The 27,114-nt window shown below is 39.0% G+C and overlaps 1 protein-coding gene across 2 annotated transcripts; it reads left to right on the top strand.

Annotated features, from left to right (window-relative positions):
• The first annotated feature begins 872 nt into the window (after nt 1-872).
• dedd1 (death effector domain-containing 1) lies at nt 873-26,756 on the top strand. 2 transcript variants are annotated; one of them, XM_077209990.1, is made up of 7 exons: nt 873-1,011; nt 1,439-1,609; nt 1,861-2,346; nt 2,436-2,555; nt 14,809-14,934; nt 24,195-24,582; nt 25,624-26,756. In XM_077209990.1, the coding sequence occupies exons 3-7, from the start codon at nt 1,881-1,883 to the stop codon at nt 25,628-25,630; spliced, it is 1,107 nt and encodes a 368-aa protein (XP_077066105.1). In that variant the 5' UTR covers nt 873-1,011; nt 1,439-1,609; nt 1,861-1,880; the 3' UTR covers nt 25,631-26,756. The 2 variants fall into 2 exon arrangements, with proteins under 2 accessions (XP_077066105.1, XP_077066113.1); XM_077209998.1 differs by lacking the exon at nt 25,624-26,756 and having other exon boundaries at nt 24,195-24,586.
• Nucleotides 26,757-27,114: the final 358 nt, after the last annotated feature.

The raw sequence follows: 27,114 nt of genomic DNA, 5'->3' as shown, positions 1-27,114 counted from the left end.
ATTATATTATTTTATACTATATTTATAATAAAAAATAAAAAATAAAATAAAGAATTATATATATATATATATATATATATATATATATATATATATATATATATATATATATATATATATATATATATATGGCCAGCTAGGAAGTCTAGTAATTTAATAAACCAGACAGTTGACGGCACCCTTTAATTTTTATAGTAGGAAAAAATACTAGTCAATGAGTGCCGCGTTAACGGTCTGGATAACCAACATTCTTTACAATTTCTTCTTTTGTGTTCAACAGAAGAAAGAAACTCATACTGTTTTGGAACAACTTGAGGGTGAGTAAATTATGACAGAATTAATTTTTTTGGGAGGACTAACAGATGTTTTAATATGTATGAATTAAGTTCTGGGGCTAGAAGAGGACGTTATGTTTTACAACATAAATTACACACGTCATTTTTGTAAACGTAAATTGCTGAAACGTTGCTGCATGTCTTACAACTACCACAAGTAATTTGCGTGCTTGACAAATTAGACAACCGATGTGTTTCTCATAAAGTAACTAGTTCGCAGCCTACGTAAAAAAATTCTAGTCTAGGAATGGCTGTGTAATTTATTTTTTATAATTTAATTTTTTATTTATAATACAAAACGAAAGTATGAGTAAAGTAATTCACAGAAATTATTTTTCTAGAAAAAAAGAGGGAACCCATGGACTGTAACTGAGCTTAATTTCGACTCTCTTTTGTGTTTCTAATTTTCCCTTCCCAATATGGCGACATTCTGCGCATGCTATCTCAAAAACCTGACACGTGAACGGTTTGTTGACTTAAAGCCTCGATCTACAAAACATATGCGAGCGAATTTCCTCCAAATACACATATGTCGATCTGCGACTGTGCGGGAATCAGTCCACAAAACTGTATGACGCTCTAGTGTTGTTTTTCCAGTTAAGTAGTGGGTGGTATTTGAAGGGTATTTGCGCAAGAGTAACTTATAATAACAATCCAGATAAATAGTTTGGTACAGGTAAGATTTTTTCGTACCTAAAATATGCGTGTTTTATTCAAACAGCAAAATATGAACAAAACAAACTGATAGAGAAAACCCTGTTGTTTAAAATGAAAACACAATTTGTTCCGAACGCTAATACACGATGATGTTGATAAAAAGTGCACTTATGTGGCTGTGTGTAGTATGTAACATGTTTCGTGTGCGCGCATGTGTGTTTTGTTTAATTTTACATCGAGTGTTTTTGGTGCAGTGTGATGTCAGGTCAGTTCAAGGAAAAATCTAGTAGAGGCGGAAGTCAGTCAGCTGCAGGAATGTCAGCTGACGAAGCAAACACAAACAATTGAACGTAGTCTCAACCATATTATTCGTTCATAGAATTGAACGGTGTTTTGTAGATTTAGTTAAACATAACTAAACGTCTTTTTTATCACTTCGGCTTTAGGTCTTCTGTTCTCTTATCTCAAACGTGACGTTACATAAGAAGAACACGTGACGTTGCACGAGAGGAACGTTTGACAGCGGTTGGAACGGCTGAGGACGGACTAACTGAGGGCGGGTCACCACAGAAACGCTGTTCGAAACAAAATAACAGCGCTTTTTCCACGACGAACGTGTAAATATCTTTCTATGTTGTTTTTGTACCAAATGGAGACACAAAAAATGTATTTGAATGTTTAATAGAACTGTTATTTTAATCCAAAATCGATCCTGAAAGCTAGCTCGTAGGCCAACACAACATATGTGATATTTAGCGAGATTGTTTAACCGCTCTTTTATAATTTTGAAATCCGGTCTATTTGCGTGTTTTAAACATTTAATTATACAATAACCCACTCTTGTTATTCTTGTGTTCTTCTTGACCAGGCACATTTAGACATTTTGTCATGGCTTCAGCGCAATGCACAAGATATTCCCTGTACTGGGATGAGACTGAGTGCATGAGTTACTATGGGATGCTGTCCCTCCATGAGATCTTTGAAATCGTGGGCTCCCAACTCACAGAGAGTGATGTCGAGGTTTTGTCCTTTCTCCTTGATGAAACCTATCCTGGAAAACATCCCCTCGACCCAGAGGGATGGACCGAAGATTTACCTCCAGGGCCTGATGGGTCTCCAGAGGGTAATTCTCCATGTCCCCGACTTCTGAATACATGGCGAAAAATACAGCCGCAGAATGAGCCGTGCCCCATTGCCTGTCGCCACCGACCCAAGAGTGGCGTTGAACTGCTGTTGGAGTTGGAGAGGCGAGGGTACTTGAGCGAGGGAAACCTCAGACCTTTATTGCAGTTGCTGCGGATTCTGACACGGCATGATGTTTTGCCCTTTGTCTCACAAAAGAAGAGAAGAACAGGTGAGTATCAGGTTTAAAACTACATTATACTGTAGTAGTAAAACAGTAATATTTATGGTCAGATACTGATGTGTAACCTGCGCTGTTAGTGTCTCCAGAGCGAGAGAAGATAGACTACCCAGAGGTGGATACCAGACGGGACACACAAATCAGCCCAAACACAGATATACCATCCTTTGAAAACACACAAGACCACCAGTGGAGAGCAGGTGAGCAGAAATTGCAGCACATTAATTTATTAAAGTTTGTTGAAAGATTTTGTCTCTGTTTTTCAGCCTTTTTGCTAGTCTAATATTATATATATAATAAAACAGCTGTTGTTGGCAAGTTGATTAAAAAAGTTGAATCAAGTTAAAATAGGGCTGCACGATTTGGGGAAAATGTCATATTGCGATTATTGAGGTCAATATTGCGATATAGTAAACAAATGGTTTCATGAGTCAACTTGCTTGGTTCTCAAGGAAAATGCACACACATATTAGTGATAATGCTGAAATGTGTATTTCTCAACTCAAACCTGCAACAATAACTAAATGCACAGTGTTTTCAAGTTAAAATAATATTTTTTACAAAATTAAATAATGACATCTTTGCATCACTGGAAACTTGTTATTGTCATAAAATAGTATAAAATAAATAGAACAATAAATAAGCACATTTGTATGCTCATGAAGATAAGATATTTTGAACATTCTGTCCAGACAAGCAGGGACATTTGAGCAGAATGTAACATCTTTGTCTAAATTCAGTCTGTGGATCAATTTTGGTGTAAGTGTATTGTGATTGTCAAAACATTTGGTAACTAAACAGAATTTTGTTAAGCAGATAAATATTAGGTTGCCTAACAGTAGATGCATGTTAATCTTTCTCAAGAAAAAAAAAAAGATCTCGCCTAATACTGTAAACATACAGAGAGCAGCTCTCAGAGAGAATGTGTTGTCCCCATGTGACATGTGTGGTGATGTCCACACATGCATTTATTTATTTCCTAAAATCGCAGCATTTTGCATCATTTAATCTCATAGGCTTGACCTCGCGATTGCGATATGATTAATCGTGCAGCACTAGTTAAAAGGCATATTTTCTACAAAATTATTTTCTTTAGCCAAATGAAAACATTAAAGAATAATATTTAAAGGTACAATATGCAGGATTTTTGCAGTAAAATATCAAAAAACCACTAGGGCAATGTTATATATTTTGTTTTGTTGATTACTTACAATATCCCAAATGTTTCCAACTATTTGTAAATCGTGATAAAATTGCGATTTTAACCAAGGAAACGGGACGTGTGAGCAGGGGTGAGGAGTCGCCAGTCAATGGCGTCATATCCGCGTTAGCCTCGGTTTCCGCCAGGTTTGCGCTCGCACTGCGTTAGTAACCATGGCGACAGACGTGGACAACCGGGTTATTGCCGTTATGCCTAGCGAGACGCTTACGCTGTTGTTGTTTTGTTTAAACATTATGGACCAAGGCAGGCAGACTTTGAGACGAAAAGAGGACTAAAACGAAAATCTTTCGAGATGCCGAGAGCTCCACGTCCGCGACTAACTTCGACTTGACAGAGACGCGATGTGTTGCATGTACTTTATTAGACAGGTGAGCAAATGTACATAAAACTAATCAATGTTATTTAGTTCAACATGATGAAATGTTAGAAAATGATCTGTATGTTATTCTAATGTTGATATAGCCCACTGCTAGTCTCATACAGCCAACAAACAACCAAACTAACAACATTCAACACACTCAAATGCTGTTTAGTGTGATAGTGTAACTGTTAGAGCAAGTGAAACAGCGTTGCGTTACCTCAAGTTTGATTCGTCTAATAAACTGACCTGTGTGAGTATTAATTCAGCACTTGCGTGTAGTTCGGTAGAATGAAATGTCCTTATTCTTTTATATCCGCGGGACTCACGTTGTGTGTGGCGCTGGTATACGTCTAGCAATCGCGCCCTGCTTCACATCACAGTCATGTTAAAAACATCAATGTATTCACTTATCCATAAAAGATCCATCAGCTTGACGACAAGATCCATACTTGCGCTTAATCTGGAATATACGTCATCATTATACGCCTTTGTTATTGTAAGAGGTTAGCGACCCCTGGTGGCGGAAATTCCTGCATATTGTACCTTTAATCATTGTCATTTATATGCATCACTATAACAATATACTAGTATAGTTTTAAGGGGTTAGTTCACCCAAAAATGCTGTCATCATTCTGTCATCATTGGGACACGTGTTGTCCCAAACCCGTAAGACTTTTGTTCATCTTCGAAACACAAATGAAGATATTTTTAATAAAATCTGAGCCAGTTCTGTACTCTCCATGGACAGCTATGCAACTACAACTTTGACGCTTCAAAAAGTTTGTAAAGGGATTGTAAAACTAATCCAAATGAATTGAGTGGTTTAGTCCAAATTTTCTAAAAAGACACGATCGCTTTATATGATGAACAGATTGAATTTAGGCTTTTATTCACATATAAACATTGATCAGCTAACATAAACAGAAGCTCAACCGAACATGCTTGACGTGCGAAAACAAACTTCTTGCGTTAGCTCAAAAACATGCTGCGTAACATGAGAATGATCCTCATTGGTTCTTGCAGAAGCTCAAACATGCTGCGTTACACACAAGAATGAACCTCATTGGTTCTTGTTGAAGCTCAAATGTTCTGTGTAACAAAAGAATGTACCTAATTGGTTCTTGCAGAAGCTCCAACATGGTGCGTTACAAACAAGAATGAACCTCATTGGTACTTGCACGTCAAGCAAACATACTTGAGCTTCTGTTGATCACAACTGATGTGTGCGTTGATGAATGTTTATATTTGAATAAAAGTCTAAATTCAATCTGTACATTATATAAAGCGGCCGTGTCTCCTCAGAAAATTTGGACTAAATCACTCAATTCATATGGGTTTGTTTTATGATTTCTTTATTAACTTTTTATAGCGTCAAAGTGGTTGTTGCATAGCAACCAATAAAAGTCTTACGAGTTGGGGACAACATGGGGGTGAGAAATTGACAGAATTTTAATTTTTGGGTGAACTAACCCTTTAAAGGGTCATGAATCCCCCTGTTTCAGCACCAGTTAGTCCTCAATACAGTTTTGAAAAATGCTTCAAAGTGGGTGTGGTAAGCTAAGGAGCTGAGGGGGTAGAGGGGAGACTGACATCACAACAAGGGTTTTGTTTTGCTCTCATGGAGTTAAAAGCATCAAAGCTTCCCACAAATTCACGCTGCAATTTACCATTACACTCAACAAAACTAACACAAATTATACGTTTTATAAGCACACTGTAAATTACACAAATACATATATATCCTTTGACAGCTATAATTTAATGCACAAATAAATGCACAGCTGTTCACATTTGTACTCTTCATAGAAAATGTATATGAACGCTGTTGCAGTTTTTAATAATTTTTGAATATAAAATTGCATTTTAAGGCTTTTTTTAAATAAAAAGATCAAGTGAAAATTATTAATAAAACGAACAAACACCTTACATAGAACAAGAGACAGGTTTATTAGTTTGCATTTACATTCTAAGACTTAATGAACATCTATTTTTACTTGCAGTATCAGATTGTTTCATTTTGTCTGTTGCTATGATTGTCATTGTTAATAAATGCCATATTATATAATCACTGAAGCTGTCAATCACTTGGTTACATTCAGTGCCTGCTCACTGAGATCTACACTCCTGCTAAAAAACTCAAGAAAAGCTGTATACACTGTACAATAAATTAATCTCTTATTGGCCATTGCATTCACACACTCAATCAATATGTTTGTGATTGGCTTCAATGATCATTGCTGCAAAAACACATTGTAAATAGAAACCTTTGGCGCTCTTCACAGACCACTTGCACAGATACACACGGGAGCGTTTAAAAGCAGCCGCTTACCAGCGGGTACCAAATATATCTGGTGCTCGCCTGCTCGGTACTGCAGAAATGCTGGTATCGTCACATTTTTAAAATTTCAGTACCGACCTGGTACCAAAGTACAGGTACTTTTGACAATTCTAGTTTGAACTGATTGAGTGAAATTAATTGAATTTACCATGCTGTAGAGCTACACAATTCTGGATAAATTGAGAATCACGATTTTTTTGTTTGTTTCAAACCGAGATCACGATTCTCCCATGGAACGGTCAGCTAAACAAAATAAAATGTAATTTATTAGAGGTTCTCATAAAATGTTAAATGCTGCAGTCTATTTAAAAGTTAATAATCTGAATGAATTATTTAAAAAAACAAAACTGTTGGAATGAATGATTCAATGTCTCACTCATAAGTACTTCACTTGTTTCATTACTAGATGAATCAGCGTTTTTAAACAAATCTCTTGAGTGAATGTTTCAATGACAAATACATTTTGTAAGTCACTTCTCACTGCCTGGTGGTGCAACTACGTAAATCGATACAGTTATTATTTGAAGGACCAAGTTGCTTTCAAAAGGTGATTAGCCACGTTTCCACTGTCGGGCCAAAAGCTGGCATGCTAGTGCGTGCAAGGGCTAATCTGTCATGTTAAATGATGGAGGATACAAGGTGCAAGTAACAACAGTTTATTGGTGAATGAAGTGTAGGTCAAAGTCCAAACAGTCTGGTGCAGGAATGGTCGCTCTGAGTGACGCAGGGATGTCGACAGGCAACCCAACCAGTGATGTCAGAAGTGAAGAGAGAATCCACAAGAAATCCAGCATGAAGCAATAACCTCCAGATGAGCAGTAATCCAAGGCGGATCAATGTGTGAATGAAAAACGGGCTTTAATTTAGACACATGAAAGACTGGATGAATTCTCCTGTATGCAGGAGGGAGTTTGAGTCGGACTTTGGTGACCGCGAACGGGCCAATGAATTTGGGAGCTAGCTTTTTAGACACGGAGCGAAGCGGAATGTTCTTGGTAGAAAGCCACACTTTTTGACCAACGACGTACACGGGAGGCTTCGACCGGTGGCAATCGGCCTTAGCCTTGGTGCGTGCCCCCACTTGGAGAAGAGTCTCACGGGCTCTATTCCAAGTGTGACGACACCTCTGTACGAAGGCGTGGGGCGATTTCGGTTCCAGACTTGGAAAAATTGGTGACTGGTAACCTAAGCTACACTCAAACGGAGAGAGGCCCGTGGATAACACCGGTTACGAGTTATGGGCGTACTCCACCATTGAGAGTTGCTGACTCCATGAGGAAGGATTCTTGGATACCAAACATCGCAACACGCTCTCCAAATCTTGGTTGGCTCTCTCGGTTTGGCCATTGCTTTGGGGATGAAACCCTGAAGACAGACTGAAACTCGCCCCCAGTAATTTACAAAACTCCTGCCAAAATTAGGACACAAACTGGGGCCCCCTGTCGGTAACCACGTCCATTGGGAGGCCATGTAAGCGAAAGACATGATATACGACAGTCACCGCTGTCTTCTTGGCGGACGGTAATTTAGGCAAGGGAAGAAAATGAGCCGCCCTCGAGAACCGGTCCACTACGGTCAAAACGACAGTCTTGCCTTGGGAGGGCGGTGATAAAATCTAGCGCTATGTGGAACCAGGGTCTCGAAGTTGACCGACAGCGGTTGGAGTAACCCATCAGGGGGTCGATTGGAAGTCTTACCAGTGCCACAAACAGAGCAAGCCAAGACAAAACTGCGAATGTCACAGGCCATTAATGGCCACCAGAATCGTTGCTTAACCAAAAAGCTGGTGCGGTTTACCCCTGGATGACACCACGTTGGAACAATGACCTCATCGAATAACGTCGGACCGTAATCCCTCTGGCACAAACAACCGACTCGGGTAAAATGCACTCGGGAGTAGACGGGCGTTCGGATTGATCAAAAATACGAGATAAGGAATTGGGTTTGATGTTCTAGGAACCTTGGCGGTACAATAGAGAAAAGTCAAAACGACCGAAAAAAAGTGCCCAGCGAGCCTGCCTGGAGTTGTCTTTTGGCGGATCTAATATATTCCAGGTTCTTGTGATCGGTCCAAAAGATAAAAGGTATCCCCGAGCCTTCTAACCAATGACGCCATTCCTCCAACGCTAACTTGACTGGTAACAACTCCAATGTCATAGTTACTTTAGGCGGGTGATAATTGGTGGTACAAAAAACGTGCAAAGATGCATCTTGTCGTCTGTGGAAGAGCATTGGGAAAGAACCGCACCTACCCCCACCTCTGACGCGTCGACCTCAAGCACGAACTGATGTGAAGGATCAGGGGCTATCAGGATGGGAGCCGAAACGAAGCGGCTTTTCAGATTGGCGAATACAGCTTTGGCTGTATCGTACCACCTGAACGACTTTCTGGGGGAGGTCAAGGCGGTCAGATGAGCGGCTAGTTGGCTGAAGTTGCTAATAAAATGCCGATAGAAATTGGCGAACCCCAGAAACCCCTGTAGGGCCTTACGGGAATCTGGACTTGGCCAATCTACTACAACCTTAACCTTGTCAGGATCCATACGCACTACCTCAGACGAGATGATGTACCCTAGGAAAGGAACAGACTGTGCATGAAGAGTGCATTTCTCCGCCTTGACAAAAAGCCCATTCTCTAACAGCCCTAAGGGCATGACCAAATATTCAAAGTGCCCCCTAGGGGTGTTAAACGTGGTTTTCCATTCATCCCTGTAGGGTATGGACCAATCAGACACATACTAATTATTCTTTATATACAAAGGTTTATGAAACTCCTAACACAGCCCAAATGAACAAACACAAGCGCAGAAACAGTGTCATGTTACAGGGCATGATAAGGAGATTTTACGACCTCCGAGGAATGTGGCCACATACTCAAGAGAGAGACTATGAAACAGAAACCCTCTTTAAAACAGACTTTGCTGCATTAATCATAGACTACCTGATCTATAAATGAACATGCATAAAACTGTGAAAGAAACAGTGTAAATGGTTTACTGTCTCGTGTACTATTAGGTATATATTATGGTATGTATCCTGGTATACAACCAAGTAACGATCAATGTAACCTCACCTGTATCATGCCTCCTACCTAATTAATCCTCATTTAATGACTCACACTTTGATGTACATCACCTTCTTCTAGAATGCAGTGTGGATGTGTTATAGATATCTGAGCATTAATGAAGGTATAATCATGCTAGGGACAAAGATCCGTAAATCAACTAAGAGCCACTTTCCCTCTCAGACATGTCACCTTTCTGATTGGTCGAGTTCAACCCTTAGGGGAGGATCTTTTCCAGGCCTTATTAGAGACAGTCCACATGTGACCTCCCTCTCTTAGTTCTTTCATCCAGCCGCAACACTGTTCTGGTGATACTTGGGAACCCCCTCCCCCTCCACGGGGGCCCCAGGGCCCAGCAGGCCTCGATTCCAACCAGATATGGGCTCAGGCAGGAGAGAGATGACTCTCTCACAAAGAACCAAGGACAATCTCAAGAGTTTTGGAACAAAGACTCCAACCAACAACGACTCCAATCACCCATCCTTCCGACTTCCTCACTTCTCCTGGGTGCTCGGCGTGGCCTCAACAGAGTCCCAGGCCTTGACCAAACCAGCGATGCGTTCCTGGAGAAAGAGAACTCTCAACTAACTTCCACTTGACACTGCCGGAACCATCAACGACTTCAATTTTCAACAACTTCAAGAATTGTTCCCATTGCAAATGCAAGTATTCAATTCAATGAAATGTGAAAATGAAATTCTGATGGTTCTTCTCATAGACCCTCTTCCGGTTTCCAATTTCATCCTATCACTAACCTATTTATGTATTCATGTGTGTATGTTGTTTAGTTTATTTATATTCATATAAATATCTATATTTAGTTAATAAAACTTGTACATAATATGTATTTGGTTCTGTTTTGTTTGCAATACAAGTCACTTTACGATCACGGTTTTTGCTACTGGCTCAAAGTACTGTACAGGCGAAGAAATAATTATTCTTCTGTGGCCATGGAAGATACCCTTTTCTTAGAATAAATTAATATTCAAAAGAGTTCGTTGGAAGAACTGATTAATTGATTGTAATATTAATTCAGCCACATCAAGTTAATCCAATTAACTGACCCAAATATTTATAATTAATAATAACAAGATATTATTGATTATTAATATTTCCAAAAAGCTGAGTTCCTTACATCCCCCTTCCTTATGCGGACCAAATGATAAGCATTGCGTAAATCCAATTTTGTGAAGACAGATGCTCCCTGCAACTGCTCGAAGGCTGAAGACATCAACGGCAAAGGATAAGTATTCTTTACCTTGATGTTGTTCAACCCCCAGTAATCAATACACGGTTGCAGAGAACCATCCTTCTTCCCCACACAAAAGAACCCTGCCCACGCTGGAGAAGAGGAAGGACGGATGACCCCGTTACTAGAGAATCAGAAATATTTCTCCATGGCCTCCCTTTCTGGAGCAGAAAGCGAATATAACTTGCCTTTAGGCGGGATTTACCTGACAGTAAATCTATGGCACAGTCATAGGGACGGAGGAAGAAAAGCAACACGGGACTTACTGAAGACTTCCTTCAGGTCGAGGTACTCAATGGGCATGTTTGACATTCACTGCTTCCTCCTGAAACACAGAACCAGACGAACAAGCAGACACTAAACAAGATGCGTAACATTGATTACTCCAAGTGGAGATGGAATTTTGGCCCCAATCCACCCTGGGATTTTGTTGTACAAGCCATGGGTGGCTGAGAACTATGGGTGCTAACGGGGAGTCCAAAAGTAGAAATGACAGTGTTTCTGTGTGATTATCTGATGTGATGAGGTTGATAGGTTTGTGTGGTGAGAGAAATGTTAGGGAGTTCTTGTCCATTGAGAGCGTTAACAGAAATCTTGTGAGCAAGTGATGTGATGGGAATCTGATACTTGTGAGCTAAGGTCCGGTCCATGAAATTACCCTCTGCTCCTGAGTCCAGTAAGGCTCGACAGTTGTGAGATTGGGTTGCCCATCTCAGTCTTACGGGGAGGAGAGTGGATGATGAGGTCTTCTCAGCGGAGATCCCACCCGATAGTAGCCTCATCTTCACTACCGGGCTGGAGTATAGGAAGTGGCCCGCTCCTCCGCAAAAGAGGCATAGTCCTTTGGACCTCTGCCTCTCTCTCTCCTCCTGGGAAAGCCGAGCCCTACCCACCTGATTGGGCTCATGATCAAAAACGGGGCTGACTGTGTCCCCGCCGCTGGCCTGTGGAACCTCGACGACTCCAGTTAGTCTGATTGGGCATGTATGTTGTTCCATCCGATTCAACCGAGCATCCACTCTCAGTGCCAGTTCGTTCAGAAACTCGATGGAATAATCCGACACCGGTCGGTCTCCTTGCTGTCGGCAAGTAGCCTGGCCGCCTCTCTAGCTGCCACCGCACGGTCAAGGACTCTCCTCATCTCTTCGGAGAGTGCCTGGAACGAGGCGCAGCAGAGATCTTGGTTCTCCCGTTCCGCCATTCCCCAGATTGCCACTCGTCCGGTCAGCACAAAAGCCACTTTAGAACGCTCGCTGTTAAAAGTCAGCGGTTGCAGAGAAAAATACATTGAACACTTTAAGAATGCTCTGCAACAATTGGGTTCACCTAAATAACTCTCCAGGGCAAGCGAACGTGGCTCTGGCTGATGATTCGGATCCATGGAAGTGGGACGAAAAGGCGGTGTGGGTGGCGCAGCGAGACTCTTCAGTTGTTGGAGCTGTTGGGTGAGCTCGGATACCTGCGCCACCAGAGCTTGCACAGCATGAACCGTGTTCGAAATATGTTCTTCCTGTTGATCCATGCGTGCAATACTTAACTAAATAAATTCACTCAGTCTAGTTGAACTCGCTGTGTCCATACTTTGGTCAGATCATTCTGTCATGTTAAACGGAGGACACAAGGTGCAAGTAACAACAGTTTATTGGTGAATGAAGTGTAGGGCAAAGTCCAAACAGTCTGGTGCAGGAATGGTCGCTCTGAGTGACGCAGGGACATCGACAGGCAACCCAATCGGTGATGTCAGAAGTGAAGAGAGAATTCACCACGAGAAATCCAGCATGAAGCAGTAATCCCAGGGCAGAACAACAGGAACTAGAATCCAACATAGGCAAGGTGAACAGGAGTCAGGACAGGACACCGGGAACTCTCACAACGATCTGACAACACAAGACACCAAACAGTGAACATATATAGGCATGGCTGATAGATAGCAGCTGGCACAGATAATTAAGGTAATTGGCAATCACACACATGCACACACACTGACATACGGGCAGAAAGAGAGACAGTGAATTCATGAACTGTGACACAATCACGTTTCCACTGTCCGGGGCTTGATCAGGCTTCATCGGGGCAAGCGGCCAGTGTTATTTGGCCCACCGAATACCTTGGTCCAAAGCAGGCCAGCTCGGGCTTGAGGACTGGTTGTGAACAAAGGCGGAGTTTATCTGAGTCTGGAGACTGCAGCGCCGCAGATGATTCCATATACCAGCTAACATCCGCATTAAAGACTTTTTAAAATCTTTTTAGCCCAAAACTCACTGCAAAAGACTATGCGCGCTAACCATCATAGTAAACATTGTAAATATGACAGTTTGAAGAAATCAGACAAATCATATAGGCTATCACAATTGTGTATTCATTTTATTTTATCTGTCAGGGGTCTTGTGTCTTTATACCGGACTGTCTGATATCCATATTTAGCTCTAAATATGTCATAAAATAAAGCAACTCTGTTTCTCTGACTAAAAATATAACTGTAATGGGACTGTCACTGGAGAGAGTGTTAAAGCTCCTCAGGTCATATTTTTGATGGAAAATTTTTGTAGAAATGATCATTCTTTCTAAATGTGATGTTAACATACTGTACTTTGACTACACATAAACAGAAACAGATGTGAATAAGTACACGTGTCTACTTTCTTTTGTGAAATAACACCACTTTATTTGGTGTCTAATGTTGAATCTTGACCCAAATTAATTTACTATCAATGTATCACTTGTTATTGTAAAATATTGATGCTTTGGTTTAACATCTTTAAGTAAACAACAAAAATATCACTTTTATCATGTTTGTTTTCTCATCTCGCTAATTCCCTGTGATTTCTTTCTGATTAGTTTTGCACTTGTACGCTTTACACACTGTGTGATTTTGTCCATCTGAGACACATTTTGCAAATCCTAAAAGAATCCTCTGATCCTAGGCTAAAATCTGAAGTCTTTGATCATTAGTTGACATGTTTACCGACAGCCGATTAATGATCGTTGCGATAAAATTTATCTCCGACAAAATTCTGGCAGTGTCATAAGTTTTGACTCACAGTCCTGCAGTGAGACTTCTCCTACGATGACCGTCAAATTGTCTTTGTTTTTCAAGAAAAGCCATGGCCAAAATTAACATTAGAGATTTCTTTGAAGTAGGTTTGCTACGATAGTCAGTGTTACCGGTGTTTATAAGCAACACTGGTTACATCACTTGCCCACCACGGCACTGCCACCCACGTCGATATGATTTTTTTTTATATAAAATTATTTAGTTCAGTTTGAGAACAGACACTACAATTAAAAAATGTACATATCTGCTTAATAAATTGTGAGCCGAACGAGAGTACAGATCAGCAACAGGAGTCAGATTTCATTTATCATGAGAGTGAGGAGCTGACTAATAAGATGATTGTAGAATATTTGGTGTCAAAGCAATATGTAAAATCGCGTATTTAGGCTAATTTGTCATTGTAACGTTGTGTTGTGTTTTTCATTAAGAATAATAGACTAATGAACTTACCATTCAAGCAATCCGCCCCCGAATTGGCTCTAATTTAACTAGGATGCGCACAGCCGCACTGGCATTCATAATGGTGCGTGTCCAAGGGCACGGAGCGTGCAGAACAGAGCGAGCGTTTTCAGTTTATTCCTATAGTAGGAATTAATTGAAAACGCTCGCTCAGTTCATTCCTATGGTAGGAATTATTTGAAAACGCTCGCTCTGCTCCGCACCATTATGAATGACTGAGCAGATGTGCGCATTTTTGTTTTGCTTTCAAATTAGCGATTTTAAAGCCCCCGCCGCTGATCGTGGTTTCACACTTCGATTAACCGGTGGGAAAATATCTTCACCGTCACATCCCTTCTTTTTAGCCACCATTTCAATCCCGCGTGTAATGCAGCTCACTGTGAACATACGTGTCAATGATTGATGATTTAAAAGTCTGAACGAATTTTCTTGCGTGTCCGTTTTTAACGCTTCTTGACTGTCGTACAGTGTGACATCAATGACAACTGAGACCTTACAGTTTGTAGGCTTATAGTGAGGATAATGTTCGTACAGTCTGACAAGGAACAATCGTAAAGGACTATAATAAATCGCACAGTGTGCACCCTGCTTTAGTAAAGTGCTGCGATGCTTCTGGCCCGACGGGTTTTGGGCTCTGTGCTACAGGTCCAAGGCTACCCAGCCCTAGTTATCATGTGTATTAATCTGTTGTCATACCTGTGTCAGGGGCAGGCTCTTCGCTGACGACCACCCCTGTCCGACGGAAGCGAGGTAGAGGTCACCACTGGAGAAGAAAATCTGGGGGAAAGCCTGTAATCCAGCTTCAACCAACACCCAACAAAGTGACCTGCGGTAAGAGCACTTTTTTTTACATTTTAATCTCTTACCAGCATTCATTGAATACATGAATCTCTTTGCCTTTTCGTTTCTCTCTCATTTGTTTGATTTTACATCTATAAAACGCTTTAGAGCAGATAATTTCTGAGTGCACCTCAACAGTTTATAATTAACCATTCATTCATTCATTAGTGCCTGAATCTCTAACGCTGTCAGAATGAAAGTGTCAAAACGTCACACAATAGGTCAATGTTAAACGTATGTCATCTCCATTCATCCCTTTATGAATTTCCTGCACACTGCACTATTATCACTTTGAGTTTCATTCTGACTGGACTCAAAGGCTGCTCACACCAAAGCCTCTTTATGCTTTTGCTAGATGGGAGCTGTCCTGCCATCAGGGCATTGCTAAAATCTCTTCAGAACAGAGCACATTGAGTGGCAATAATGGCACAGTAGGTAAGGAATACCAAACTATTTGTTAGGAAAGAAGGCATTGTGTGAGGCATTTATTTTCTGCAAGGACTGTTTTTCTGGGACATTCCATCTTCAAAATACCAATGGCCCCAATTTACCTCATGCTCCAATTTGCTGTAAAGCTTTAAAAACCCAACAACTTTTCCTGTATAATGCCCTTGTGGGAGCTGAATGTCTCATGATGACGTTTAATAGAGATAATCGTTTCAATGGCAATTTTGCAGTGATTTATGACTTATTTTTGTCACTATAATAGGTAGTTCTTTCTTTGTAACGGTTCAGATACATATCTTTTAATCATTTTATCTGCATGATTTTGCCTCCTTTCAACACTTTTCATCTTTGGCTTCACATTGCATCTTCTGGTGTTACTAAAAATATAAATGTATGTTGTTGATTTTTGACAGAAATCAGATTTTCACCTTCTTTAAATGTGTGGATTCTTTCAAAATATATGTCTGATGCATGAGCCACACACTGAACCTCAGACTTTCAAAACGTAAATGAAAATCTGGGAACTCTATTAAAACTCAATAGATTATTTCATCTATTGTGATCATTGATTTTAAAAGGATAAAAGTAAAAAAAAGTGGATGAGTTATGTTACGTTTACTCAAATATCTTAATTCATGCATAAGGTTGCCATCTTGTTTTTTCAAACGTTTGTGAGTCAGGCTCTAGACATGTTCTTTGTCTGCCTCATTGCACCAAGATGCGCAGTACTGGTCAGGTTCACTCTATTGTTACAGCTGCTTATTGAACCTTTATATCTGCCTGTACAAAGACTGCATGGCTCTGGTAACCTTCCTCATTACGTGCGCTGCGGGGGGTTCTTAAACCCTCAATTGAACCTGCTTATTTCCTTGCATATTCATGTCTTCTGCTCAAAGTATTTAGCTTTTGCTAAAGGCAACAAGCACATCCAAAGTTGTAATGTTTTTGATTAGAGTCTGTTATGTACTTAGTATCCTAGTTAGCAGTTGCTCTTATCAATCAAAAGTAATACAGTAGAGGTCTGCACGGGATGGATTTTTCTATCCCGCTCCCAAAGGATTATTCCTTCAAAAATTTGTTAGATTTTATTCCGCTCCCGCCCGAAACGTTCACGATTTGTCCCGCCCGCAAAAGCCCGTAGGATTTTTCAGTCACGGTCTGTTTAGATTCTGTCTCGTCTTAGTGTCTATAGACTATTTACCCCAATTTCCACACACGCGACTCTCCAGATCTCCAGTTGCAGACTCTAGATGCTGTTATTATTAGATAATTATATATTGCGGAGGCTCACGAGTCATTTCTTTCTCCTGCTTCCCGCACACATATCAGTATCTTTCCTCCTGCATCCGTATTCAGCAATTCAAAACTTGAAGATTGCAGACCTCTTTAAAACAGTAATTTGGTGCAGCACAAGATTGCTTAATGGTTAACATATTCATTGAAGAATAAAAAATGACAAAAAAAGGTGTAAAACACCCTAATTGGGCTCAGGTGCAGGACAACAAAGTAACAATAAAGGAAAAAAGAAACATGAAGTCCACACACTGAAAATAGCAACTCCAACACATTTTATTGATCACGCAATGTTTCAGGTCTTCATCCTTCAACCCTTCATTGTGCCTGATGAAGACCAGGAAGACCTGATGGTCGAAACGTTGTGCAATCAATACAATTTGTTGGCGCTGCTGTTTTCAAGTGTGCGAACTTCATGCTTCTTTTTTAACATTCCTTTCTCAGAAACAAAATTGTCTAATAAAGATTTGGTTACTGATTGCATTTTTATACCCTATAGACCTTAGTCAGGGTAGTGCCGCTTATAACTTTTGACAGGAATAAAAAACGAGGCTGCGAGGGAGAGAAGTACAGTGCATTAGGGCTGTGACGGTATGGGATTTTTTCTTACCACGGTGAAGAAGCAACAAATATCGCCTTTTGGCGGGTATTAACAAATAAACAAATTAACATTTGTATTTAATTGTAAATATTAATAATGAACTATGAATTATGCTAAACTTAAACAACCTTTTAATCATTATAAAGCAGTTTTCTTTATTATTAACAGCAAATTAACATTTATATTAAATTGTAAATAAAACAATTAACTATAAATTAGGCTAAACATAAACAACCTTTTTTAAAAAGTGCAAAATAAAAGAGCAATAGTCTGAACAAGTGTTCGGTTGTTGGGCCGCTAAAGTGAATCGTCAAGTCCTTCTGCTTTATTTTTCGGTCTTCAGGTTTCGTGGCAGGAAAACCACAACAAACCACAAGGAAAACTACAACTAGATTTGGATTATTAGACAATGTCGAAATAAATTGACTCTGCAGAGTTTTGCATTCAAAGGCATGTAAAGGGAACCATTGACACAGAGAAGAGTTAACTCTTCACGTTTGCTCGCACTCATGACCACTACTGAACATCTGAACACAAACAACGATCAAATGCACATTGACGAATCTTCTTCTGTCTGTTCTCCAAAATGTAATCAAATGTATATTTCTGCAAGCATGTTTAAACTGGTTAACTGACAGTGTCTAAGGCAGGCAAAGGCATTTTTCAAGTCGAGTTCGCACGCCACTGCGCAATATACACACACATTACCGCGGGTGGGGTTCATTTCATAAACCGTGGACAAGCTTATTTAATGTAGCCTATAAATGAATGTATATGTCCAAAAAACGGATAATACTACTTTGTAGTAGCGCTATCATCGCTTAATAATCTGTTTGGTTGTAAAATGTATTACCTGAATCAATGAAATGAAATCGATTGTCTCGTCCTGTGGAATCATTCATTCACAGACAGCTTACGAAGATGTTCAACTAATAAAGATCTTCATCGTTGGCAAAAATATGATGCATTTGCAGATTTGCTTTCACTAGACTGTACTGTAGGTCCACGGCCACTTCATCCAACGCTCTTGATGTTTTTAAATCTTCCTGTTACTCCGAGTCGAGTGTGAATTGAAATCGCTTCAGAAGATTCAGTGCGTGCAGGAAACTGAACAGATCAGTCAAACTGATTCGCGAACCGATTTAGACGGATCAGTCAACTTGTTTGATGAAGTCTTTAAACAGAATCGACTCAAAACAGTGATTCATTTGTGAATTGAGCATCGCTCCTGCCAATAAAAAAAGATACAGCGCGCTTGGAATAAACAACATGTATTGCATTAAACTAAAGTAAAGAGAGGAACGTGTCCCAACGTAAAGAAGAGGTACAGAAAACTTTCAGCAGAACAAAAAAAGTGCGGTGATGACCTCACACCGCGATAGGCATCTCATTCACGCGATATTGCGGTGATGCGGTTATCGTCACGCCCCCATCATACTAGCAGTATGATGGATTATACTGTTTTTAACTTTTTTTCAGCTGATGAAACATCATTTGGGAAAAAAACCTCCGTAGACAAAAACTACAAATAACAGTTTCAAAAGTTGAGTAGTGAATCTTCATGATATAGGACCTATACAGCGCGTGCCATTGTAAAGAACTCACAGCCTTGTTTTCATCCGACCTAAAATTCAATATGTTGTCTAACCTGACTAAGGTCTATTGTAGTTGTGATCATTTGTGTGCACAAAAAGACAATGTTTCAATTATGCTTTAGACTTGCTTCAATCCCCCTGCTTCCTTCATGGTTCGATTTTCAGACAGAAAAGTACACTCACATTCTTTGCTTTTATTTCTATCGCATTTTTCATCAACTTCTCTATCCCTTTTTCTGTCCCTTTTCTTTTTCCTTTGGATAAGCAGTTTTCCGTGTGAATAACTCCTGTGGTGTGCCTGAATGAAATGTCTTTAAAGAGATTATTGAATATTGGGCCTCTGAGACTGAGCTGCATCAGCCTGTATTTCCTGGTGTCTCTTATCCAGTAAAACACTGATTATTGTCATTCCACTTCTTATTTAAAGCATCGATCCTCTCCACTCTGTAACTGAGCTTTGATGCAGCAAAAGCTAATCTACTTTCTGCACTGACCTTTTGTTTAGTGAGGTGAGAATCCTTTGTGCCCTAACTTACCTTACCTCTCCCTTAAACATTAACTCACTGTGAGCTTTTTTGACCTATAAAATTTTCATAAACCAACCTTCAATCTCAAATGGTTACATGTAAATTTGAATGCTCTCTATTGACTATGAGATCCACACTGGAGATGCTTGTTATTCAGATTATCTCAGACAACAAGTTCTGCTATGCCATGAATGACCTTTGAACTTTCACCTTTGTTTTACTCCTGAACTAGCTGAACATGCTGTTTGCTGTGTTGACTCCGCATTTGATCTTGGCAGGTTGACTCGAGAATGAGTAGAAAAAGCAGGAGAATGGATAGAGTGAAAGAGACAGAGCTCACAACAAAAACAAGTGTGTGCTGTCCGCTCTGTCCGATCATACACAGTCAAGACATGTGTGTGCTTTAACTCACGCGCCTGGTCCGTGTCCTAAGGTAAAGAACCCCCTTCCTAACTCGTATAGGAGGAGGGGTGAATCTAATACTCTGTTGTTACTGTCCACTTCCCCAGTTACATGTGCTAAACGATGAACTAGATTTGGGAAAAAATAGGAACAAAATCCTCTCTGGAGGGGTTGTTGGCCTCAGTGTTTCACAGAACTGACTCAAAGAATTCATGAAAAATTCCTTGGAAATTTCTGGTAGTCCATGCTAATTTGTCTATATTACACCAACATTACATGACATGAAATTACTCTGTTTTCAGTGTAATCTATGTTCAAAAACAAGCCAATCTACAGTCGTTGGCCAAACTCAGCGGCAAAGCTCGGTCTTGCGATGTTTTGTCCTCAAAAAAACTCCTCTGTGAACCTTTGTTGGAGCAGTTCTGAGGAAAATGACCCAACAGTTCTTGTTTAGACCCATACCAGTGTTTTGTATGTGTTTTCAGCATTAAAACTTTACTTAAAAGTTTAAAGTTTTTAAATATTAAAGTTAACCGGTACCTTAATTTATTTAATCAAATTTTGCCAGTGTTTTGATTTTGTAGAATTGAAGTAGACACTGGTTGTAAAGTTAATAAAATAGTAGCCTGATAAGCTCATTCTAGACCCAAGAAGTTTGAACCTGCAGTCTACATGTGAATTAGAAAGTGTTGCTTTCTCGCACACAAACAAGAAATTATGTATATGAACTTTGCCTGCTTGACCAAAAAATGAGACAAAGCAATACTATTGCAACAACGTTCATCCAAAACTGCTTGTTTCTCTCTCTCTCTCTTCCTCTCCTTTCTCTATGTCCACAGTTGAAAAACAGACTGACACAAGTGTCAGGAACAAAAACAAGCTGGCCATCCTCACATACCAAGAGAGGGAGAGAATGAAAGAAAAAAAAAGTCTAAAGAAAAGCTTGACCCTGACTTGTGTGCAGTCGGTCAGCCTTTGGCCCTCGTTTCTCTCCCTCCATCTTGGTTTGTTGTTCAGCAGAAAAGAGGGATCGAAATAAGTGTGGAAGCTCTTCGCATGGAGCAACACCCCATAAAATGATGCACTTTTATTTTTTAGCAATAATAGTTAGTTATTGTTTGTTTATTTTGAAGAAATTTACAAAATATCTAAATATTTGTGAATTCATGTTATTTATTTATTTATTACTCTCTTTTTTTTAATGCTCTGGGATGCACAAAAATCATAATGCCTACAGTGGACGCATTACATATATTAACAAAAAAACCTCCACTGTGCTGCTTATTATTGATACCTTCTGTTTACTGAAGCTGAAAGCAGAGAAAAACCATTGTCCTGTATTAGTGTATGTGACGAGCTCTGATAATGTTTGTTAATGGAACTAAAAGTGCTCTGTAAATATGTGCTGTGTTTAAAAAAATGTTAAAGAAGTTTTGTGTTTCGAGTCTGCTTTCCAACCTGCATTACAAATAATTTTTGGGAACATTCTGGAGAGGATGATGATCACCATGATCTTTTAAACTTGACACACAGTAAGTAATGTTGTTCCTGTACGGTAATGCGCCACAAAATTTTAATCTAAATTTGCATCCTTGTTTTAAAGGGGTCATGACATGGATTTTTTTGTTTACTTATAATGTTAGTAAAGTTTTTTTGCACAAAAAAAAACATTATATGGAAAAACTATTATTTTCTATTTTCGTTCTGACCCTTTGCCAGTTTTTAAGGGGCAACTCCTTTAAGGCTTGTCAGTAAAGGCCACTGTTCTGATTGGCTAACGTCATTGCATAGTAAACTGTATCAACGCCCTCTCACTGTTGCATGTAAGTGTTTTGAAAACATTATCCATATAAAACGGTCAATTCACAGACAAAGCATTGTGAAATCATTTACTTCCAAGCAGCTGCTGTCACACCCAATACAGGTGTCTGCTTCAGTTTCTTTTTGAGCTCTCCATTACACTGTCTTAAACACATAATCCTCTGACACGATCCGGGACACCATTGAAATGAACGATCCACTTGTGTCCGACGCAGGGATCCTTCTAAAGTCTGTAAAGAGACGTAAACGAGCTGCTGAAACTGTACGCGTCAAAGCAAACTACTTCTTCACTCTTCTATTTGTCCTGTTCTCGACAGACTCAAGTGCGTGAAGTATGTCAGAAACCGAGTGCACATCTTTACACTGTATCCAGTGTAGAGAGTGTCAGTGATTATCATGGGTTCTATTTGCTTTTGACGCGACATGACACTCAAAATATCAGTGGCTGGGGTCTATGGTGAAATGATGTATAAATATTCGTCGATGTCTTGCTTTGACGGCAGTCATATGCAAATATATTGTGACGTCAGATCACGCAATATCTAAACGAGTCATTTTTGGAGCTTGAAATAAATGCTTTGTTTATAATGAGGATGTTTTAAGCTATGAAACTGGCAGGATGTTGTAATGGTACAAAGAGCTCATATATGACAAAAGATCAAGATAAATTTGATTTGTCATGTCAGGACCCCTTTAACATACAGTACTAGTAGCGTCAGTAATACATCTGAATTGGTTAGACCTAAGATCATGGAGTAGTTTCCTGCATCTGAAATGGATCATCTTTGAACAGTATAATTTAGTTAGGGCCATTATGTGAATGTTTTTTTTATTTGTAATTATAATGATCAAAAGAAGCTTTATTGGCATGGTAAAATAAAGCATTACATTGCCAAAGCATTAGTACACACGCATAGAATTACGCTGTCTTTCATATTAATCCTTGTCTCACTTGCATAAAAAATAAATAAATCTTGGGTTGCATTTTATAAGGTGACACAGTTACATTGTACTTACTCAAATAAGTACTGGGTAATATTAATAAACTTATTACTGTAAGTACTTGTAGTAATGTGTAACTAAGTCACTGTAAAATAGTGTTACCAAATCTTGTAAAAAAAAAAAAAGTCTTTCTGACCCAAAAGGGTAGTTTAATTATATTTACTAGCTAAGCCCTTTATTGTACCTGCATTGATTAGAGAATTAAGGTAATGTGTATGTCTGGATATTTAGCTCCAGTCAATTTATGAATGACACCAGGGCAAAGTTATCATTCCTAAAGTGCTACTGTTCATAATTACTTCATAAATACAGTATATTCAAGCATTTGGACAATGTTTTATTCATTTGCACTAATGAATAAATTGAATGTCATCGCTTACTCCCTACATTACTGGATGGTTTTATATTTCATATTCAATGTTGCTTTGTAAACGTCCCAACATGCAAAAGGGTGGAGTTTCTGGTGGAGCTTTGGTTGTAGAAAGGTTGGATTTGTGTTGCAGCAATGTTCTGAAGATTGATGGGTCCACTTCCTCCTCTGACCTCTGAGCTAATGACATGAAAGGAAATGACATCACTGCGAAGCTCTGGTTCAGTATGTATACTCCAATCGTATTTTGCCGTCTGTTCCCTGTGCTGTTGCATGACATCAGTTCTACCTCCACTGTTTGGTAAAGCCAACCTGTATCATTCTGCCTATCAATTATGGCCCCTACAGAATTCAAATGCACATATCAAAGTATAAATATCACCAGATCTGTCGACTGAAACTTCGAATGTGAGCCTATCTCTGGATTTAGCTTGAGGTGCTTTCAGTCCACCTGAACTTCCTGAACGGCCTCAGCTAATGTGCTTTCATAACTCCCTCACATATCTGCGACCCGAAAATATACAAGTACTATGTTCAGTAGACATGTTGGACTTTACCAATGTGTTTCCAAGTCCCTGTGTGCCAGCAAATAATTTGAGTGCCACCTCATGATGAATTGATCTAGTTCTCCCCCTCCTAAAGTGCAAATCCTGAACTAGCCTGCAGGTTTCAAAAGCCTTAATGACTACAAGTGAAGAATCTGGGTCAATCGACTCCGAAATCTCAATGTTAAACATTTTGAAGATGTTGGCCTCCATTATCAAGTAAATCTTGGAGCTGATGCCGTATCACAAGGAGTTCGAATTTTGTGCATTCTGGTTTAATACACTGTCCGTAACAGTTCAAAATTTAAAAAGGCAAAGGAACTTGCTTAAAGCAAATATGTGTGAATCATTTCAATTTTTTGTTATTTTTATACCAATTTGTTTTGGTATAAACAAATAAACTGAATATCAAGTCTCATTATAACTGTATTTCTGCCCTCCTTTTGACCCCCCCACTGATCTGCTTCATTTCTCATATTCTCCCCCTTACCTCCGCTGCTGTTTTTCTTATTTCTCTCTATCCTTGCTGCAAAAAACCCTTCCATTTCAAAACAAATCTTCCCAATTCCAACTTCTTTGTCCCTTTGCATGCCATCCTTCATCCCACCCTCCTCTCTTTCTCTGTCTCCCACGCTCTTACGCTCCCAGATATCCGACTACGCGTGCGTGCGGAGTATTCGGAGCATGAGACGGCCCTTCGTGGAGGAGTTTCTTCAGACAAGCAGCAGCCGCTGGAGAGGCAGTTTGAACTGTTCAGCCGAGCGAACCTGCTGCTCCGCGCACGGGATCTGGGCTCTATTGTCTGTGATATCAAGTTCTCAGAACTTGCCAACCTAGATGCTTTTTGGACAGACTACCTGAGCGGGGCTCTGCTCGAGGCGCTGAAAGGCGTCTTCATCACAGATTCTTTGAAAAGGGCAGCGGGACAGGAGGGGGTCCGGCTTCTTGTCAGTGTGGATCAGGATGACTACGAGGAGGGCAGGAAACTGTTGCTTGGCAGCCAGACACATAATGGGACAAACTGGGACACACAAAGGTGAGTGTGAGTTTGTAAGTGCATTTTATTTTGGGTATTTTTATACTCATGTGGTACGATAATAATCATACATTAGTGCTGAAACGGTATGATTTTTTTATATAGCCTACTACTCTTGCCTCTAAATTAACATGTAACCAACCACCAGGGGGTGTTAGAAAGCATTTTCTGTTCTTATCCCCTTTTTCTGTACCAGGAGAGAAACAGTGTTGTTTATTTTAGTATTATCTATATACTCATTGTGGTATTTATTAATTTTTGGAATTATCTTTTATTTTATGTTTTTAGTTTTCATTCTAATATTACTTTTAGTTATTTTGCTATTTGCTTTTGTCATTAAGGGTTTTTTTTTCATTAAACTTTTTTCAGTTACAGTAGTTGCCAAGAGTTTTTCATGAAATATTTATATTTCAGCTTTATTTTAATTAACCAAAACTATTTGAATAGTTTAAGTAAACAAAAACAACACTGGTGAAAAAGTTGTATATATACACTGTATATATATATATATAATATAAAAATATGTGTTTTGTTAAATTAATTGAATATATTTGGTTAGCATTATTTATAATATTCAAAATAATGTTTTACAGAGAACAGAAAGATGTAGTAATACTAGCATAAATTCTGTAAATGTATTACATAAAATAGCGTTATTAATACAAAAAATATATTAGTTACATTACTTTGTTGTTAGTTACATTAACTTTGGCAGCCCTAAAAAACTTTTTATACAAAAACAAACTTATTTTTTATATAGAAAACAGTTATTTTATGGTTATTTTAAAGTTTAAACCCCATGCTCTATGTAACTTTTTATGAGTATGGAATGTATAAAATCATTAAATAAATCTACAATTTTTTTATGAATAAAAATATGACACAATAACATCTGCAATCAATGGCTTTTTTTGTTGAGTTTTTAATGTATATTTTGTGTAAATACTGATTCGTTTGCTTCATAGTCTATAGTATTGGTTTCAAAGCTGTTCTGTAAGTTCCCATGTGTATTAAGTGATGTATCTCATGTTTCCTTCACAGGCCCTGAGAAATGTCATTTTCACACGGGACTTTCGGTTGTGATGGATGAAGAAGATGTTTTGCCTTTTTATTTGATTGCCCATTGAGTGTTGGTGACCCTGCTGGGATGGAGAGCCTATTGGAGGAGACTAGATTCACCTGGGCAGCCGTTTAGTTGGACACAAGAATCATTTTCCTTCAGAAACTGTCAGACCGTTCAGAGGTTAGGTTCAGATCTGGGGCTGTTTCTCTCCACGGCAAGTCAGTTTAAACATGGACGAACACACAATACTAAACCCATAGAAGAAGAAAAACAGGAGGGAGGTTGTGCATCTATGAATACCACTTACTCTGCCCCAGGTGGTATAGATTATTTTTTTCTTTATTTTTTTCCTAATGTGATGTGTTCCTAATTCTCTTTCTTTGATAAAAGATAGAAAGAATGGGAATACACAACAAATATTTACTGTAACTTAAAGGATTTACAAATAAATCCACAAAAGAATGACTAATAAAGAACCATCGGGCAGGCGGATATGTTGCGTAACCGAACTGCTCAGAGTGGTCTGTTGTACTGCTTATCAGTCACATAGATGGCCTTTGAAATCCTTTATACAGTGCTTGACTGGACCAGTCAATCAACATTGCCAAAATTTGGAAATGCCACAAGATGGAGTAGAGATTCATGCTCATCTATTACAACAAAGACTTTCTACAGTGTGCACCACTGTGAGACAACATTTGTCCCCACAACTCCATGTTACCATGCTATTTGTCTCCGAAACAAGGTCAGCAAGTCATGGATTATCAGGGCCTTTAGATACCTTTGTAAATTGCAGATATAAAAATGATAGTTAATTATAATTAGATGACTGCTGATTTGACACCAGCCTCGACACACAACCAGACTTACCTCTGGTCCTGTTTCTATAATGTGTTGCCCCTTTTTGTTATATTTGTACTTTTATGATAAAAAGATAAATGTTCAGTAGTAGTTAGTGGTAATTCATTTTGGAACAGTCCTGTCATAGTTGGGAGTGGAAAATTGAACAGTTTTGTTTTTTCATGTTTTTGTTTAAACATATTACTTGATATTGTTTTGGAATATGTACATTTAAGTAAATACTATTCTTAATAAAGTACTGTCAGAAAATTGTTGTGTCTCTGATATTGTGTGATAAAATGTTTAATTTCTGTTTTTAAATTCCTTTTGGGAATGTTAAGGCCAAATTCCTCTAAGTATTGCTTATATTTTCCAGTTAATTTCTGGTTTTAGTATGAATAACGTTACGCACCTGTGATTAATTGTACTTTAGCGCCCATAATCACTGAAACCATTTAATGATTAAAATATATTAATGTATATTAATATATTTACACAAAGTATAGTATATGATGGTAATATACATAGTTTAAATTTGTACAATTATTAGAGTGCTATATTCAATAATATTTAGTTTTTGTTAATAGTGTTTTCTATGCTTTTGCAACCCCTTGTGGATTTAAGGATCA

The sequence above is a fragment of the Siphateles boraxobius genome, unplaced genomic scaffold, assembly GCF_051911475.1.
Source record: "Siphateles boraxobius isolate OS27281-9 unplaced genomic scaffold, OSU_SipBor_1 12, whole genome shotgun sequence".
NCBI lineage: Eukaryota > Metazoa > Chordata > Actinopteri > Cypriniformes > Leuciscidae > Siphateles > Siphateles boraxobius.
The sequence above is the reverse complement of the archived record's forward strand: the minus strand, read 5'-3'. Positions and strand labels throughout refer to the sequence as shown.